The sequence below is a fragment of the Lissotriton helveticus genome, chromosome 1_1, assembly GCF_964261635.1.
Source record: "Lissotriton helveticus chromosome 1_1, aLisHel1.1, whole genome shotgun sequence".
Taxonomy (NCBI): Eukaryota; Metazoa; Chordata; class Amphibia; order Caudata; family Salamandridae; genus Lissotriton; species Lissotriton helveticus.
In genome coordinates, this window is record NC_136057.1 from 21,050,911 (window position 1) to 21,070,774 (window position 19,864).

Consider the following 19,864-nt stretch of genomic DNA (forward strand, 5'->3'; position numbering starts at 1 on the left):
CTCCAATGAAAACAAGTCTCACAATTTACCAAAAAAACAATCTTTATTATATAAAAAAAAGGCACCATCAAGACAAACTTGCTATAAAACTAGTTACTGTGGTCCTTGCTGAGGCACCACCAAGGAGGGCTCTAAAGCAGTACCAGCCCACAAATCCCCTCCTGAAGCGACAGGCGCAGGAAACATCAGAGGAACGACTGGGGCAGGCCCGTTGGTCGCTACTCGTCATGGGTTGTCCCAGCACTCAGAAGGAAACACTGACCTGGCGTGCTGCAAGAAAGAAAAAAAACATTGCATGAAATATTGAAATACTTGTTGATAAGAGCTACAGCAGGTTAGAACAGATCAGTGCATCTAACAACAAAAAACACGACATGTCCATGTGCTTCAGATGAACGCACCATTGGTTATCCTAGGCTCCATTTTTGGTTTCTGCTAGTCAAAAATGCCTTTTCCCTAGACCCATCCACATGTTCTCCAGTTAAGAGTCATACCGCCTGCACCCATGCATTACAATATGGCAGTGTCACCAGTTCAGGCCTGAAGGAGCAGCCTTGAAAGACTGTGTGCAAGGAAGGGTGAAGCTCACTTAACATCGGAGCCTCGAAATACCAGCAAACCCAACTAAGTCTCAGCATTTCAGCATGTTGTGCTCCTCTAGCCAGAAGTTACAGCTTCTGCCAACATTTCTCAACATCTCTACACTTGCTGTGTCTCCTTGGGCACATTGATAATCGTTAAGCACATTAGTGTCATCACAAAATTTTCTTGATAAGGTAGCATGTGTTTTTACTACTTGGAGCACCCTTAACCTCTCTCAGCTGAATGTGAAGTACTGCCAACTGTAAAATAGCAAAATAGTAAGGTATTCCCACAAATTGGGTGGTTCCTACAGCCCAGTACAAAGTAAGCATTTATGGATTTTAAAAAAAACATGCTACCATTGTTAATTCTCTGACCTCCATGAAGCAGACTGACATTTTGAGCAGGTGCGCAAGTGCTCATAAGTGAATGCTTCACTCCATCATCAGCCCTTTAAAACATCATTGGCTACTTCAGACAAATGAGCTGCTCATTTAATAGCCCATCTCTGCTAGAACAGCATTTGCGAGACTGCAGAAAATTGTTGCAATTGAAGAATTCTTGGATAAAAGTTCTCTTCTATAATGGTTCATGACCAATTGTAAAGCTCTTTTCCTACTTCCCATGTTAGACATTAGGATGTGTTGTGTGACAAGTAAGATGTTACACATGCTGCAGAGTTTTAGAAGTAATACTGAATGCTGTACATAAAACCTCTTCAAGTTGCAATTTTTATTCCCCTATTTTTATATTTGTACAAAAAACACAAAAGGCGCAAAACGAGAGCTGTCTATTGATGCAGTGGATTACACGGCTCATAGAAAAGTAGGCGCTGACCCCGAGCAAGCTCACCTAAAGGTTCAAACACTATATAGAACTTCATTAAAGGACATTCATATGCATCTAATAGTTTTTTTGTTTTTACAAAGGTCAGGCTAGAGCATGATACCAAATTGAAATCATTGCTTTGGATAAAATTCATAAAAACAAAAACATGCATTTCATTTGACAATAAAAGCAGATTGATACAATGTGTTGTAAATCTTGACAATACCGGCTCAAGAAAGCTATTTTAAAACCGATGACCTAAGAAATAGAATAAAAATAAGGATACCAAATGTGCATGCCGTTTTTATACACATTATCCACACAGTGGTAAAAAAAAATGTGGCCATATTGTGAACTATAAAACTATCCGTGCATTTTCGGAGGGTTATTAATACTTTTAACTGCTGCCTAACCCCCAACCGATAACAAATTAAGTAGGATCTATTTTCTTCACAGAATTAAAATATTTCCCAGAAGATGTATCCTATGTGGACTTGTTCTTTTATTATTCCGTTGTCTGTGCTTATACACACTGTACCTGTATGGAAACACCTTGTAAAGCGCTGATACTCCTGGGTCCAGCCAGCGCTACATAAAACCTCTTAAATAAATAAAATAAAAAAAATAAAAAAATCAAGCGCAGCAATGTTTCAGAAACTTTCCTACGTGCAGGGCAGCCATCACTCCCATTATATTCCCTATCCCAAATCAGACAAAATGCATTTGTCTGCATCATTCCATACCTGAATTTGACAGAGGAAGTTGGGTTATCATTTTTTTTTAAATGTCTCCAAATATAGCACTTATAGGCCAGGAATTTGTCTATTATAGAACCATATTTATAGTTGTGCAATTAGTCTTCCCATAGAGCAATAAAATCGATGAGAACGGTCTTGGTGACACAGGTTGTCTATCAGAACTTCCAGAGCTCACCCAGCCCTAATTGACCAAGAGTTTTTTATATACACAAGCAATAATATCAATAAGACATGGGTCATCAGTACAATGGTAATAAGTTACCCCCGTCATTCTTGGGACACTCAAAGAATTTTCAGAGCCATCCAGATTTAGGTCAGCTCGCTTTTTATCTACTTCATGGGTAGTAGTGGTGAAATCAGACGTAACATCTAGGTTAGCTAAGAGGATCACCCAGCGAGCATGTGGTATAGCCAAAGTTGCCATCCTTCACTGTGAAGGAATGACTAGATTCAGGAGCTTTGTCTGCTTTAACTGTGGTAGTTTTATATATAATTGGATTTTTCTCTCTCCCAAAATTAGGATGGTGGAATGCTTGCAATTATCTCAGCAATTGGCTACTACTCTCAGCTGCATTACCTACCTTGCCCCAGTCCTTACTTCATGAGCATCGTTGTCTCGTCCATAGCATTCACACAAAGCTGATTTGGGAAAATTATATATAAAAATAATTCTGACACCAGTATGGCCCCCACGGGAAGCACTGAATCTGGGGACAGACAGCCACAGCAGAACATATCCTGTTTTCTTGGGTTTACTCTCGTTCATCCTAATTTCAGGTACAATGTATTATATTTATTTTATTGAATATTTGACATTGTGGCCTGCAATAGTGGGCGCCTTGGGCTTTTCCTCTTTCTGATAAATGCCATGCCGCCTCTCGCTAAGCGAGAGAGGCAGCTGCTATTGCAGGCGCCTTCTGCACGTGATCGCTGCTGAGCACGATGACAATATTTCCTTCGGGCTGCTCTCCTTTTGTGGCAAGTGGTCAGAGCGGTGGCAGTCCTGAGACACCGAGCAGTCGCATGGGCTTTGCTATGCAACACCCACACAGCAAATGGTTGTCTTTGGGATTTGAGCAATCTCTCTTGCTCGCTCTCCAGGAAAACATACTTGCACTGATCACTGTTGTCTTAGTTCCGGCTCCATACATAAGAACCAACTTTAAATTTATGTTAAAAAGCCAGATATTGGTTTGCAGATGTAGGGACTTGGAGCTCCAGATCGTCTTTAGCTGAATGAAGGCAGCCATTGCTTTGTCGATGCTTGCCTTCAACGTTATGTGCTGCCCTGCTGGTCCACAACACTGCCCTGGTAGGCAAAGGCCTCAACCTATTCTAGTGTATCGCCTGCAAGAGCGACTGCATTTGTGCTGAGTGTTAGCCTTCAGGATATTGAATTCCCCCTGTGAATGTTGGTCAAGTTGTACTGATATGGCCGCCATCTCGGTCTTCACTTCCAGATGGGTATGGGAGATATGGCCAGGTCGTCTGCAAAGTTCAGGTCGTTGAGCTGCGTCCAAGGTGTCCACTGGACCCAATTTCTTCTCCATGCTGTGGATGGCTTCATGATCCATTCTTTGGTCAGCAAGAAGAGAAAGGGCGAGATGATGATGCGCAGTGTTGCAATCTGGTCTGGACAGGATCCATCTTGGCAGAAGCTAGCTTGCTGATATCCAACTGAGCACACACATGTTCCTTTATTATGTTCAGGAGGACTCTGTTAAACACTTTGCCTGGGGGTGATAGAGTTATCCCTATGTTGTTCACACAATTACTCAGGTCACCTTTCTTGGGTATCTGGATATCCCTCCTTCCAGTCTGATAGCACATTTTTCTATTCTCTCTCAGGTTCAGGGATGTTACACTAGAGCGATCTCTTCCTCATGGGCAGCATTTAATGGGGCTTCACTCAAAGATATTTGCGCAGCAGCCACTTGGTCTGACCATCATACTTTCATTCCCCAATAAAAATTACAATTGGGTGAAGTTTGCTCTGCTTGCTTTGGTAGAGCTGGGCTTTCTGCAGTGAAAAAGGTTTTGTACGTTTCTGGTATTGTTGTTTGAATGGACAATGGGTGGTGTCTTAGTTTTGTCCCCCATTATGGCTTAGGTGTATGCTCATGAAGTAATGACTGTGGCGAGGAAGACTGACGTAGGTAATGACTGCTACTTTTCAGTAGTGTTCATTACTCCCCAAGTCAGACTCTCATCCTAGTCCTGCTTCGCTCCCTCCCTACAAGGGGAAGTGACATGGAGGAGATTTAAGTAGGATTTTTGCTTGGGTACTATAGAAGTGCTCTGCCTATAAAACTGGTGTGGCCACCTTATTCAGCGGTGTGATGCCTCTTTCCTGGGGCAGCTGTCGCGCTATACAAAAACTCTTAACATAACATACCTGGACTGGGGCTCATTGGAACCGCCTGAGGAACCGGCAGCAGCTCCTGACACATGCGGCGCGGCAGTGAAAACCCCGCATGTGAAACGGATCACCGTGTCCCTGCCACACCAGCTGAAGCGGGTGGGGACGGCGGAGCGGACCCCCCAGATTGCCGCGACCGGCAGACAGTGAGGGGGAGCTGCAGCAGTAGACTGGGGCACCGATCTGAGCTATCCCCATGGACTGCAGGATACCGGAGCACCGTTACCACAGGGGATGCCTGACCTCAAAATGGCGCCCAGCACCCACGAACGAGAAGCCTCCTGAGCTAGACAACAGGGAACTGACATGCCTGGTGGAATTCCGCCCCTTCTCCCAGACGGTGAGTGGTGGGGAGACCCCTCGGGGTGGCCTGCAGCCGGGGAGTGGTACCCCCCCCATCATCGAAGCCTAATTGGACGCTTGCCTGACCCTAAGATGGCGGACTGCTAGGTCGCCCGGATCCTTGAGGCGTGTTTAGCCCCCACCAGCCAGTGGACCACGGAAAGGGACACAGCACGCTCTCCCTCGGCCCGCGGGTCACTGGGGTGTCACACCGCTCTGGCCCACCCCACCCCCCGGCTGTGCTGGCCACTTACTGACGTGGACGGCGGGCGCGACGTGGGGGGCTCCTACACCCATCATGGCTGGCACCCGCTAAGTGACCCCTGCGGCGCACAACACAGGATGCGGACGGGGGACTCATCCCCCAGTCGAATACCCGGGGTGTCCGCCCAGCCCAACAGTGCAGACAGAGGACGGTGCTCACCCTCCCGTAGCGACAGAGGTGACTAGGCCTTGGTAGAGGTGTCGAGTGCAGTTTGGTCCTGGGTGTAATCAACAGCCTTCCTTCGTACTATGCACTATCATCTACGTCTCTGGAGAGGTGCTCGACGGCCCCCGGGGCTATTAGTTTCAAAGAACTCTCGCTGTAGCTGAGGAGAAACTGTCCTATGTTCGCTGCGATCCTGTTGTCTCAATGGAAAGTGCTATCATTGCACCCCAGAAAGGACAGAGAAAGGACAGGGCAGGAGCAACGGCATGGCACTATGAGAGCGATTGCTCCTGCTCTAAGTGAGGGTGCCTCAGTGTATGCCCCAGCCATAGCGACGGGACTTCTCTTGAATGGAAACATCTACTAGAGCAGCCTGCCCTGTATTATTTGCACACGCAAAGATCCACTCCAGCCTGCACAATGGGGAAACCAAAAAATCACGCAGAACCTGACTGTACCGGAGACTGCTCCGGAGAATCAGCAGAGTACCCGCACATTGGCTAAGCTGGCAACTATAGCCCACCAGATCCATGGGAACTTCTTGCCGAACTACCTTCCCCCTACCCCTCCTTGCTCTACTCTTCTCCACTTCCCTTCTATTGACCTCTGCCTTCACCTGTCCTGGCCCTAGTTCCCACCCTGTCTATCTGTGAATTTTCCCTCGTCATTTGAGATCTAGCTATTGTGTCTGATGCCCGATGGAGCTACCTGGTTTAGCTCTAGGGGAGACAGGTCGGGGTTTCCCTCCTTGGACATCACCTACCCAGTCGGTCTTCAGCCAGACTTCCTTTCGTCTCTCCTGTCATCTCTTCCTGCATCCTCCCTCTATTTTTGTCTCTCCTCTCAATGAAATGAGACTGAACTATTTTGTCGAATGCCCGATGGAGCTACTTGGTTTAGCTATAGGGGAGATGGGCCGTGGACTCCCTCCTTGGCCATCACCTACCCAGTCGGCCGTTAGACAGACTTCATTTCATCTCTCCCTGTTGTCTCTTCCCCCATCCCCCCTTTTTTATTTATTTTGAAAGTTTTATATAGCGCGAACAAGATCTTTGCAGATATCAGAGCGCTTCACAAAAACAAGGGGTAAGAAAACAAGAGAGTGATTAACAGAATTTTGAGCAAAGAATAGTTGTAGGTAATAAATGAGTAGCAAAACAGGGTAGGTACATGGGGGAGCATAGTCAATCAGCTAAGCCAATAATACAAATAGACAATCAGAAAAACGAATAGTACAAATAGGTGCAGAGTCCCAAATAGTTCTAAAGTAAAAGTTCAGGTGAATTTAGCCATGAGGATAGCTTTTACTTGTTTCTTAAAAAATGTAGTGGAGGAGATAAGCCTGGTTTCTGGAGGGAGTGAATTCCAAATCCTGGGTGCCATTCCTGAAAAGGAGCGTTTATATGTTTTTTCCTTCCGGAATCTACGAGGTTTCAAAAGAAGATTCTTTGTACTTCCAGTGGTTTTTGAGCCACCAGATATTGTCAGCTTCTGAGTGAGGTAGCCGGGTGAGTTGCGGTGTACAGCCCTGTGTGTCATGCAGGCAATTTTCAGATGTATTCTGGCTTCAAAAAGGTAGCCAGTTCAAGGATTTTAGGTCAGGGGAAATATGCGAGTGTTTTTTTGATCCAGTGATGAGTCTCGCTGCAGCGTTCAAAGAGGCTCTCAGGGGTGCAGTTGTAGATAGGGGGGAGTCCGCAGAGGGCGTCACTACCGTAGTCTAAGCGAGTCTCTCTCCGTCCATGCCCCCTCCCCTCTACGCTGCATTTATTTAGCCCTCCATTTTTCTTTAATTGTTTTTCCCATTGAGACCGAGCTATTTGGCCAATGCCCGATGGAGCTACCTGATAGCTATAGAGGAGATGGGTTTTGGGACTTCCCCTCGACCGTCACTTACCCAGCCGGACTTTGGACAGACTTTCCTTTCGTCTCTCTGCCGTATCTCCCTACTATCCCTTTACCCTTACCCCCTTCCCCTCTACACTTCAATCATCTCGTCTTCTATGCCCTTGCATTTGTTTGTCTAGCATCTGACGTAAATTGGAACTGATGTAATCTTGTAATGTAATTTTTGTGGAACCTCATGTAAAGCGCTCCGATACCTCCAGGTCTAGCCAGCGCTATATAAAACTCTTGAATGAATACCTACAAAAGTTAGTGAAGCAGCATCAACCTTTGCGTCTTCGCTCTGCCCATCAAATGAGGTCTTCAGTTCCAAAATTCAAACTCTCCCACATGAGGGGCAGATCTTTTATTTGGGTCCTACCATATGGAATTCCCTTCCGCTTTCCCTTCGCAAGGAGACTGACTACGGTCTCTTCCGAAAAAGTCTGAAAACCTGGCTATTCAACTCCAAAATACTTGCGTTAAGTCTGACCTCTGTCCTGGCTGGCGCCGGGAAAGCCCCAGGGGGTAGCTGTGCACCTTACAAATTCAAATAATGTTCCCAGATTCATAATACTTCCTGTGGGGACCTTGTTGAGGGGGACATTATAGTAATAGTTTATTTTCACAGATGAATGTTGTGTACGTGGCAAAAAGGCGCTCATGAAGCAATAACGGAGGGTGGAAGACTGACTGGAAGTAATGATTACCATTAGGTAACAGTTATTCTAGTGCCACTCCAGACAAGAACCACTCAAAAATAAAGGTAGATTCCTTCCAAATAGAACAGTCTAGCCCATAACACATGGGCAACCCCACCCCCAAAATAAAACAGGCCAGCAAAAATCATATCAAGTATTTAAGTTCACCGTAGTCTTCTCCAGTCACAGCACTTTACTGTGCATTCTTTTTAAAAACATCCACGATGATCTCTGGTTCTGGGAACTTCAGCTTGCGTGGGGGCCCCTTCTTGATGCCGCTCCACAGCTCCACTTCTGTTAAACACAAAGACTGAGCAAGTTAACAGTGGCTTTTCAATCCTGGTAACTAACAATATACCTAACCTTTAACAGGTTGCTCACCTCGTGCCTCTACTCTCCCTCCACCTCCACCTCCTATCCCCCTCCACGCTGATGGTTGCTACATGCCTGTGTTTGTATCCCTCACCCACCTACGACATGACACTTGTGCTAATTGAGATGGCCCATTCACTGCCAAACAGCTTCCACACTTGTTCACACGAACCTGTGCATCCATCTTCACTGCTTTCACCCGTACAAGAAGCCCACTCTTTTTGAATAGGTTACACCAGCTCCAGAGGCTCTGCCCCAAGGCGAGGCCTTACTTACTGGTTCCATCTTCTTTCACCAGGGTCACCTCGAAGCTGTTCTTCCTTGGTTTCTCTGTGTTTACCTCCACCTGGAGGTCTGGCGTTCCCTGACGCAGAGCTTGAATCGCTGCATCAGCCTGACGCCCATACACTCGTCAGCTCTTGCTGTGTGGGAGCAAAATGTCGTCACAGATACAGCATCATTAGTTCACCAAACGAGCAGACATGTTTCTAGGTTAAGAACACAACCACCCCGCCCCCCCCCCTACAAGGTAAGGTTTTTTAATCTAAATTGCAGGTTTTTTTAATACATTTATTAGTTATGGAATAGAACAGAAGATGTTTTTTAGACTGCATTAAACTGCTATAATCCTTTGTGAACTTTGCATTGCAGTTTTTTTAATACACTTATTAGTTATGGAATAGAACAGAACGTGTTTTTTAGACTGCATTAAACTGCTATAATCCTTTGTGAACTTGCAATGGTTCATGCAGCAATCAATGCTCCCTTACTTTTCAAAAATAAGTTCTGCATCTCATTTGGGGAGATACAATGCTCCACCCAGGCTGTTAGCACAAATCTGTCTGTTTCCTCCCAGCCACCACACATCTCTACATGTGGAGATTGCTTCACTTGGGAGCCAGCCCACCCCAGAGCCCTTTTAGGAAGTCGAGCCACACTCACCAGTGCTCAATGACAACACGCAGCGAGCCCTCACCACCGGCCCCTTTCACTTTCTTCTCTGCTCCTTCTGCACCGTTCACCTGGCCGTTCACCTGGCCATTCATGGCATCTCCGGCCTCCGCCACCTTCCTCTTCCGGGCTTTGGGAGCCATGATTTTAATCTGAGAGAAAGAAGCAGTTTTTATTTATTTAGTGCATTTTTATAAAGTGCGGACATTACCCGAAGGTGTCAGAGCGCTGTACAATAGAGAAAGTTACGTTACAAGAGAAAAGTGGTAATAGAATATAAGATAAACAGGAGACTAACAAGCATTTACAATGCAATGGTCTCGGCATTCTTTAAGTTAGAGCTATTTTCATTGCTCATGACATTTTTATTTATGTTTTTGTTTTTAAAACAAATAAATGGTATTGTCATTTACAATACCAATAGCAGGGCAGGACAGCAAGCACAACCAGCGAGGGGGGGGGGGCAGGAGAGCAAGCACAACCAACGAGGGGGGGCAGGAGAGCAAGCACAACCAACGAGGGGGCAGGAGAGCAAGCACAACCAACGAGGGGGCAGGAGAGCAAGCACAACCAACAAAGGGGGGAGCAGGAGAGCAAGCACAACCAACAAGGGGGGAGCAGGAGAGCAAGCACAACCAATGAGGTTGGGGGGCGGAGAGCAAGCACAACCAGTGAGGGGGCAGGAGAGCAAGCACAACCAACGAGGGGGGCAGGACAGCAAGCACAACCAACAAAGGGTGGGGAGTAGGAGAGCAAGCACAACCAACGAGGGGGGGGGGGCAGGAGAGCAAGCACAACCAACGAGGGGGGGGGCAGGAGAGCAAGCACAACCAACGAGGGGGCAGGAGAACAAGCACAACCAACGAGGGGGGCAGGACAGCAAGCACAACCAACGTGGGGGCACAGGCAGGAGAGCAAGCACAACCAAAGAGGGGGGGGCAGGAGTGCAAGCACAACCAACGAAGGGTGGGGAGCAGGAGAGCAAGCACAACCAACAAAGGGGGGAGCAGGAGAGCAAGCACAACCAACAAAGGGGGGAGCAGGAGAGCAAGCACAACCAACAAAGGGGGGAGCAGGAGAGCAAGCACAACCAATGAGGTTGGGGGGCGGAGAGCAAGCACAACCAGTGAGGGGGCAGGAGAGCAAGCACAACCAACGAGGGGGGCAGGACAGCAAGCACAACCAACGAGGGGGGGGGGCAGGAGAGCAAGCACAACCAACGAGGGGGGGGCAGGAGAGCAAGCACAACCAACGAGGGGGGGGGGGGCAGGAGGGCAAGCACAACCAACGAGGGGGGGCAGGAGGGCAAGCACAACCAACGAGGGGGCAGGAGAACAAGCACAACCAACGAGGGGAGTAGGAGAGCAAGCACAGCCAACGAGGGGGGGGCAGGAGAGCAAGCACAACCAACGAGGGGGGGGCAGGAGAGCAAGCACAACCAACGAGGGGGGGGGCAGGAGAGCAAGCACAACCAACGAGGGGGGGGGCAGGAGAGCAAGCACAACCAACGAGGGGGGGGGCAGGAGAGCAAGCACAACCAACGAGGGGGGGGGCAGGAGAGCAAGCACAACCAACGAGGGGGGGGGCAGGAGAGCAAGCACAACCAACGAGGGGGGGCAGGAGAGCAAGCACAACCAACGAGGGGGGGCAGGAGAACAAGCACAACCAACGTGGGGGGCAGGACAGCAAGCACAACCAACGTGGGGGCACAGGCAGGAGAGCAAGCACAACCAAAGAGGGGGGGGCAGGAGTGCAAGCACAACCAACGAAGGGTGGGGAGCAGGAGAGCAAGCACAACCAACAAAGGGGGGAGCAGGAGAGCAAGCACAACCAATGAGGTTGGGGGGCGGAGAGCAAGCACAACCAGTGAGGGGGCAGGAGAGCAAGCACAACCAGCGAGGGGGGCAGGACAGCAAGCACAACCAGCGAGGGGGGCAGGACAGCAAGCACAACCAACAAAGGGTGGGGAGCAGGAGAGCAAGCACAACCAACAAAGGGGGGAGCAGGAGAGCAAGCACAACCAATGAGGTTGGGGGGCGGAGAGCAAGCACAACCAGTGAGGGGGCAGGAGAGCAAGCACAACCAGCGAGGGGGGCAGGACAGCAAGCACAACCAACAAAGGGTGGGGAGTAGGAGAGCAAGCACAACCAACAAAGGGTGGGGAGCAGGAGAGCAAGCACAACCAATGAGGTTGGGGGGCGGAGAGCAAGCACAACCAGCGAGGGGGGCAGGACAGCAAGCACAAGCACAACCAAAGAGGGGGGGGGGGGGGGGGGCAGTAGAGCAAGCACAACCAAAGAGGGGGGGGCAGTAGAGCAAGCACAACCAATGAGGTTGGGGGGCGGAGAGCAAGCACAACCAGCGAGGGGGGCAGGACAGCAAGCACAAGCACAACCAAAGAGGGGGGGGGGGCAGTAGAGCAAGCACAACCAAAGAGGGGGGGGGCAGTAGAGCAAGCACAACCAATGAGGTTGGGGAGCAGGAGAGCAAGCACAACCAATGAGGTTGGGGAGCAGGAGAGCAAGCACAACCAGCGAGGTGGGGGGGGCGGAGAGCAAGCACAACCAGCGAGGTGGGGGGGGCGGAGAGCAAGCACAACCAGCGAGGTGGGGGGGCGGAGAGCAAGCACAACCAGCGAGGTGGGGGGGCGGAGAGCAAGCACAACCAGCGAGGTGGGGGGGCGGAGAGCAAGCACAACCAGCGAGGTGGGGGGGGGGGCGGAGAGCAAGCACAACCAGCGAGGTGGGGGGGCGGAGAGCAAGCACAACCAGCGAGGTGGGGGGGGGGGGGGCGGAGAGCAAGCACAACCAGCGAGGTGGGGGGGCGGAGAGCAAGCACAACCAGCGAGGTGGGGGGGCGGAGAGCAAGCACAACCAGCGAGGTGGGGGGGCGGAGAGCAAGCACAACCAGCGAGGTGGGGGGGGCGGAGAGCAAGCACAACCAGCGAGGTGGGGGGGGCGGAGAGCAAGCACAACCAGCGAGGTGGGGGGGGGCAAGAGAGCAAGCACAACCAGCGAGGTGGGGGGGCGAGAGAGCAAGCACAACCAGCGAGGTGGGGGGGGCGGAGAGCAAGCACAACCAGCGAGGTGGGGGGGGCGGAGAGCAAGCACAACCAGCGAGGTGGGGGGGGGGGGAGCAAGCACAACCAGCGAGGTGGGGGGGGGGGAGCAAGCACAACCAGCGAGGTGGGGGGGGGGGAGCAAGCACAACCAGCGAGGTGGGGGGGGGCAAGCACAACCAGCGAGAGGGGGGCAGGAGAGCAAGCACAGCCAGCAAAGGGGGGGGGGGCCAGGAGAGCAAGCACAACCAGCAAGGGGTGGGACAAGAGAGCAAGCACAACCAGCAAGGGGGGGGGGGCAAGAGAGCAAGCACAACGAACGAGGGGGCAGGGTCTGGACAGCAAGCACAACCAACGAGGGGGCAGGGTCTGGACAGCAAGCACAACCAACGAGGGGGCAGGGTCTGGACAGCAAGCACAACCAACGAGGGGGCAGGGTCTGGACAGCAAGCACAACCAACGAGGGGGCAGGGTCTGGACAGCAAGCACAACCAACGAGGGGGCAGGGTCTGGACAGCAAGCACAACCAACGAGGGGGCAGGGTCTGGACAGCAAGCACAACCAACGAGGGGGCAGGGTCTGGACAGCAAGCACAACCAACGAGGGGGCAAAGTCTGGACAGCAAGCACAACCAACGAGGGGGCAGGGTCTGGACAGCAAGCACAACCAACGAGGGGGCAGGGTCTGGACAGCAAGCACAACCAACGAGGGGGCAGGGTCTGGACAGCAAGCACAACCAACGAGGGGGCAGGGTCTGGACAGCAAGCACAACCAACGAGGGGGCAGGGTCTGGACAGCAAGCACAACCAACGAGGGGGCAGGGTCTGGACAGCAAGCACAACCAACGAGGGGGCAGGGGCTGGACAGCAAGCACAACCAACGAGGGGGCAGGGTCTGGACAGCAAGCACAACCAACGAGGGGGCAGGGTCTGGACAGCAAGCACAACCAACGAGGGGGCAGGGTCTGGACAGCAAGCACAACCAACGAGGGGGCAGGGTCTGGACAGCAAGCACAACCAACGAGGGGGCAGGGTCTGGACAGCAAGCACAACCAACGAGGGGGCAGGGTCTGGACAGCAAGCACAACCAACGAGGGGGCAGGGTCTGGACAGCAAGCACAACCAACGAGGGGGCAGGGTCTGGACAGCAAGCACAACCAACGAGGGGGCAGGGTCTGGACAGCAAGCACAACCAACGAGGGGGCAGGGTCTGGACAGCAAGCACAACCAACGAGGGGGCAGGGTCTGGACAGCAAGCACAACCAACGAGGGGGCAGGGTCTGGACAGCAAGCACAACCAACGAGGGGGCAGGGTCTGGACAGCAAGCACAACCAACGAGGGGGCAGGGTCTGGACAGCAAGCACAACCAACGAGGGGGCAGGGTCTGGACAGCAAGCACAACCAACGAGGGTGCAAGGTTGGGGCAGGACAGCAAGCACAACCAACGAGGGGGCAGGGGCTGGACAGCAAGCACAACCAACGAGGGGGCAGGGGCTGGACAGCAAGCACAACCAACGAGGGGGCAGGGGCTGGACAGCAAGCACAACCAACGAGGGGGCAGGGGCTGGACAGCAAGCACAACCAACGAGGGGGCAGGGGCTGGACAGCAAGCACAACCAACGAGGGGGCAGGGGCTGGACAGCAAGCACAACCAACGAGGGGGCAGGGGCTGGACAGCAAGCACAACCAACGAGGGGGCAGGGGCTGGACAGCAAGCACAACCAACGAGGGGGCAGGGGCTGGACAGCAAGCACAACCAACGAGGGGGCAAGGGCTGGACAGCAAGCACAACCAACGAGGGGGCAAGGGCTGGACAGCAAGCACAACCAACGAAGGGGCAGGGGCTGGACAGCAAGCACAACCAACGAGGGTGCAAGGTTGGGGCAGGACAGGAAGCACAACGAACGAGGGAGCAAGCACAGCAGGGGGGGGCTGGAAAGCAAGCACAAGAACATGGGCACAATGAGGGAAGAGACTGGAAATGTAGACTATGTGAGCCGAGTAGGGTCTACATTGGAATAGAGGGTTGTGTCCACAGGGGGTACAGTGGCCAACAGTCTTGAGTTGGGGCTGATGCCATCTGGCTTAGGTGTGCATCATCGAGTTTTGTTACTGTGTGTTTGCTGGTTAGGGTGGGTGCAATTAAAGTCAGTCTAGTGAATATTTGTAGAAGATGTGTGTCAATGGGGGCAGTAAGGTTGCTTGGAGTGTCAGAGAGTGCAGCAGAGGTAGATGGAGGATCAGTGGGGGAAAAGGGGTGGGACAGTTCTGTGTTAATGGTCGGGTGAGGGGAACAGAGGAGCTTAACCTCTTCGACGCTGATGACTAGCTCAGCTCGTCATCAGCGACGCCTGTCGTACGCTGATGCTGAGCTCGTCATGTAACGCATGGTTTTAAAAATCGCAGCGGGAAAACCGCTAGCGCGCATGCGGTTAAAGGAGAAACTGATTTACCAAAACAAGTTTGTAACAGGGATGCATTTTTTTCTTTTTAGTTTTATGTAGCGCGAACTAGCATCTGTTTATGTGTGTTCAACCTTCAGAGATTGTATGTGTGTACGCATGTGTATGCGTGTTCATGTCAGTGGCCAGGTTGTTGATGAATTGTGGCAAAAGGCAGAAATGGCCTTCAATGCCACTCATTGGGGTGGTGTGTGATGCTGGATGCAGCAGTGTTGGATGAAAAGCTGTCAGCCAGGATTCTGATCAGTCTACTGCTGCAGGTCTGTCACCACTTACCCACAAGGACTGACTAAGATGCACCTCATCTGATGAATACTCGAGTGAGAGGGGTTAATTACCTACACCTTCATGCTAAATTCTGCCATTATACGTGCTAACCTTTACATGACGTGTGTATGGCAATTATGCATTGGGACATCCATATAACTTGAGTTCTGTTTTGTAAACACTTTCAAAAGAGAGTCTAGAGTGGGCGGAATTCTCTGGTGACGAAGATGTTTGATAGACGATGGCATGAGAATGCCACTGGGAGGAGGGATGGTAAACATTGCCCCTCCCGAGGGTGCACCTTTCAACATCCTGGAAGCTCACCACCCCCACAATCAGCATTTAATATTTACCATCATCGCCGCCTTCTGCACAACGGCGGGTGCAATTGTTGCTTAAAACAAATTGCCCTGATGGATTGTACACAAGCCAGCACTGAAAGGGTCAATCCATTAAGCAAACAATATGCTCGTGAGATCATCATCATTGGCTGGGGCAGCTTGTAATCCACTAACCCTCGGACAGAGACACGAGGCAGCCTAGAGGGATTTTTGCAGGCTTCGGACGCAGCTCACAGAAGGCATGAGCAGGCGCTGTGAGCCGCCCAGGGTCTCCCCTCCGCGGACGCTGTAAGTAACTTTTCATCACTGTGGTGGGCTGTCGCGTGGAAGTCTGCCTCGATAGGGTGGCAGGGTCGCGTGTTTAAACTGGGAATTCGGACCACAGCGAGCTGCTGATTGTACTCAGTGCCAGAACAGAATGCACTTTTGCTGGCAAACTTTGCGGACAGTCTGCCCGAATGTGTACTTTTTCAGAGTTAAATAACAAGATATCCCATAAATCTAATGTATCTGGAAGAGGTGTGGCGCCGCGGCCAGGGCGACTGACGCTGGAATCTGGGGACCACGGTTCGATCCCCGGCTCCGGCGGCAGGTTAGCCCAGCACCATGTGACTCTGGGCAATAGCTCGCTTAATCTTCCCGACGGCCCCCAGCGCCTAGAGACCCTTACGGGTGATTGTGCGCTTTACAAATGTGGACTTTACTTTCTATTGCAAGCGATAGAAGAAACTGTATTCATTGCATCAAATAGAAGGGCAGCTGTTTTGTGCTCATAAAACTAGTGCGGGTGGGGGGGGGGCGAAGGGGCATTGGAGATCATTTGGAAACTAACATTTGTCAGCATAGCACAAGTGTCCTCGAAAGGCACTTCTAATCAGGATGGCATCACCCATGCCCATCCTATAAACGTCTTTCTTTCCCGGTGGCAAGGAGAGCACTTTGTGCTTATTCGGTGCATGTGTGTATTTTTAGGACATCGACAGCTCGCATCACCACAAGCTGACATTACACGTGTGTTTTGTACACGTCGTTGGCTCAGGAGCAACAATGAGGGAAGAGAGGCAAGAAAAGCGAGTACTCACCGGAGGACTCGGCAGCTTCTCGACTTCTTCCGGCGGCGGTCGGGCAGAAATGGCGCCAGGAAAGCGGCGCCATTTTCGCATTCGGGGGCGTGTTTTTTGCGGTTGAGAGACAGATGACGTCACAGACTTAAAAACTGCAAAAAAACACGCCCGAATGCGAAAAAGACAGGGCTTGAACGGAGTGAGGCCCCTCTCATCCAAAGGCTGGCCTCTGTTTAGGAAGCCAGCCAATGGAGAAGAGGGGCGGGTTCAAGCCCCCACACACTGTTTACATTAAATCTTGGCTGCGCAAACACTGCTGCGCAGTGTAATGCTAGGCTGAGACCGCAGTGTAATGCTAGGCTGAGACCTAAAAATGAAGGGTAGACAAACAAAATCCATCAGAGCATGCAGGTGTGAGGAAGGTACAGAAAAAAATACAAATTTACAATGAAGAGCGAACTTCCAAAAGGGGCCCTAGAATGAAAGTATTTGTTCTGAAAGCGTCTTTGGAAGAGAAGAGATTTGAGGTCAGCTTTGAAGATCTAGGTAGAGGAGGTGGCACGGAGCAATGGGGGAAGCGAGTTTAATTTCCAGATTCTCACCGCATTGCCCAGGAAGAATTGCCCCATCGATCTTTCCCTTTTGAAGACAGGGGGCTCAAGTAGAAGCTTTTCCGCATTGCGGGCTCAAGTAGAAGCTTTTCCGCATTGCGAGAAGGTCGAGAGCCACCAGACAATTTCAATACATTTGCCAGGTAACGAGGGGAGGATGTGTGCAAGGCTTTGTGTATGATGCAGGCAGTTTTGTAAATAGATCTTGCCTCGATCGGGAGCCATCGAAGAGAGGATAGGAGTGACGTGATCACTTTGTTTGGACCCTGAAATGAAGCGAGTTGCTGAATGGAGGATGGATTTGAGGGGGGGAGAGGTGAGATTTTGGTAGGCCAGTCAGAAGAGAATTACAATAATCTAGTCTAGAGAGAACCAGCGATTGTACCAAGGTTTTACGGTCTTTCTCCGGGAAGAACCGACGGATTCCCCACAGAAGGCGCAGCTGATACCGTGCGTTCTTGCCAATAGTTGATGTGCGAGATTAGGTTGTCTTGTCAAGAATGACACATAGGGATTTAGCGCTGTCGACAATAATGGGTTTGTTGAGGATCACTCGTCCATGCAGCTAAAATAATGTGCAAATCATGGGTGTCCTACACAAGCTGGGGCTGCACACAGGGTGGCTGGAGGCGTGGCAACTAGCATGCAGTGGCAGCCGCTCCAATAGGGCGTTGGGGTGCCGCCCACCTGCTTTCTCGCAATGCGAGAAGCAGAAAATAAAATGGTATTTAAAATACCATTTTACTTTCTGCATCTCGCGCTGCGAGAAAGCAGACAGCAGGGGTGTGTCTGGTTGGGGTGGGCAGGAGCGTGTGCCTGGTTGGGGGCCGGCAGATGGGAGGAGTGGCGGGGGGGGGGGGGGCGGGGAGGAGTGACCTGCACCACTCTGAGTGCCGTGGCTGCTTGATCGGCCCTGGGGCCGACCAAAGCAGTCATGCGCTCTCTACATTTTCTCTATGTAGGCTGCTGCAGCCTACATAGAGAAAATGGCGTCCCTACTGGTGCCCGCCCAGGACTCGGCACCATTGTGATTGGCTCAGTCTTAAAGGAGGGGAGGGAGCTGCTTGCAGCATGCTTCCTGTTCAAGAGCAGCGCAGGACGCCACCCAGGAGCAAAGGTGGTGCGGACCTAGTCATGTAAGTTTTCAATTTCACATTATTTTAATGTCCTCTGTCACCAACCCCCACCTCCCCCGTAACCCACGCGCAAATCCCCACGTGAACAAGCAGTTCTTCCAGTTAAATACGAACACCGGTTTGCCACTGATTGCAGATCATATTGATCGAGAGGACATGTGTGGGAAGAGCTTTGTTTGCAACTTACATTTAAATTCTGTGATTGATAACGCTCTGAAAATGCATAGCCTGGAGATAGCTGTAATGAATAGAAATGGCAAATAGCCTGCCTTTCTTGAAAGTGACGTATTTCCATACTATTTAATTAAATGTAAGAGTCTTGTATTGGTGTAGTGTCAGCCTTTACGAACACCTGGATGTCTCTGCGAAGTGAATCCAGCGTTTATAATCAAGCATATAAAAAAGCAGTGACCTAAAAGTGCTCTAACATTTCCACGTCCAGGATGCCTCGAGATTTATAAACAGCAAGATTAATGTTAAAATAAGCAACCACTCATTACACCCTGGCAGCATTTATGTATGTTTCCTCTTTTGCTCGCTGCTAGTCATACCTCATTTGTTATTTATGTTATATATTGACTTGGGTGGAAGAAACTTTGTATGCATTGTACAGACCAGTGCATGAATGGAAAATAAAGGTGCAGGTACTCTGTACCAGAGTACCTGCTTGTTTCTTAGAAGTACCTGGTACTCTCCAATTAAAGGTATTGCATTTCTCTTGAGAAGTGCTGGTACTCTCCTTCTCAAAATAAAAATAAAAATGTGTGTATTCCGTACTGGATAGTACTGGCCCATTTGAAGCACTGATATATGTGTAGTATACTTGTAAAGCGCACAGCTGCCCCAGCAACGGGGCGTCCCGGCGCTGTATAACTCTGGGGAACCCGTCCTGGCTTTCCCTGTGGGATGGTCCCTGCTGGGAGTCCCCAAGGTGGAGCCAGGCATCCCCGGAATTGGTGGGGCCGTTGTGGAGATTAGGCAAGCTAATGCCCAGAGTTGCCGAGTGTGATCCCTGATTAGAGTAAGCACCGAAGCGAGAATTATCGAGTCCGCTGACCAAGGTCCACGACCCTGCCGCGTCGGGAATCGAACCCTGGTCCCGGGCCGACTTCTGCTCTCGGGTCTGCTGCCTCTAACCAGTGAGCCACACTACTCCACTTATAACAATCTATTTATATATGCGCCAGAACAGAGCTGTCCCGCTAAGCAAAGAAGTCGTGTAAGAATTACATCAAACAAGCAGGCTGCAGCTCGAATAAGCCAGGAAGCGAGCACTGACAGGGGAATCTCTCGAAATTCCTGCTATCGGCGCGCGAAGGGCAAGGTATGTGTGCTCCCTTTAGGAGGCAGACTTGAGATGCTTGGATGATACTAAGGTGGGGTAGTGTTGGTACATACATTATGTGTAACATGTGTGTAACATGCACCAGTCACTTTCTCTTGAAACACACTGTTTTCTACCTCTTACATTTGTTTGTTTTCGATACCTGCACAAGTGCCACCAGGGCCTACGTAACGTTTGTTCTTGTGTTTGAGGGCCCTCCATATATTGCAGTATCATACCTCTACTTGTACTTTGTACGCTTTTGTAACCTGCACACGTCACTTTTTCCTCCTGTATTGCACCGTTTGCTCCTCTTGTATTTTGTTGGCTCACG

General features: G+C 50.8%; 1 protein-coding gene across 1 annotated transcript in view; it reads right to left on the bottom strand.

Annotated features, from left to right (window-relative positions):
- Positions 1-24: 24 nt before the first annotated feature.
- SELENOH (selenoprotein H) overlaps positions 25-19,864 on the bottom strand; it is a 20,599-nt gene continuing 759 nt past the window's right edge. Inside the window, exons 2-5 of the mRNA XM_078674079.1 lie at positions 9,259-9,419; positions 8,593-8,738; positions 8,113-8,238; positions 25-270 (exon numbers count right to left, since the gene is read on the bottom strand). Coding sequence (XP_078530205.1) covers positions 8,138-8,238; positions 8,593-8,738; positions 9,259-9,410 — 399 coding nt within the window. The 5' untranslated portion in view covers positions 9,411-9,419 and the 3' untranslated portion in view covers positions 25-270; positions 8,113-8,137. The remainder of the gene's footprint in view (positions 271-8,112; positions 8,239-8,592; positions 8,739-9,258; positions 9,420-19,864) is intronic.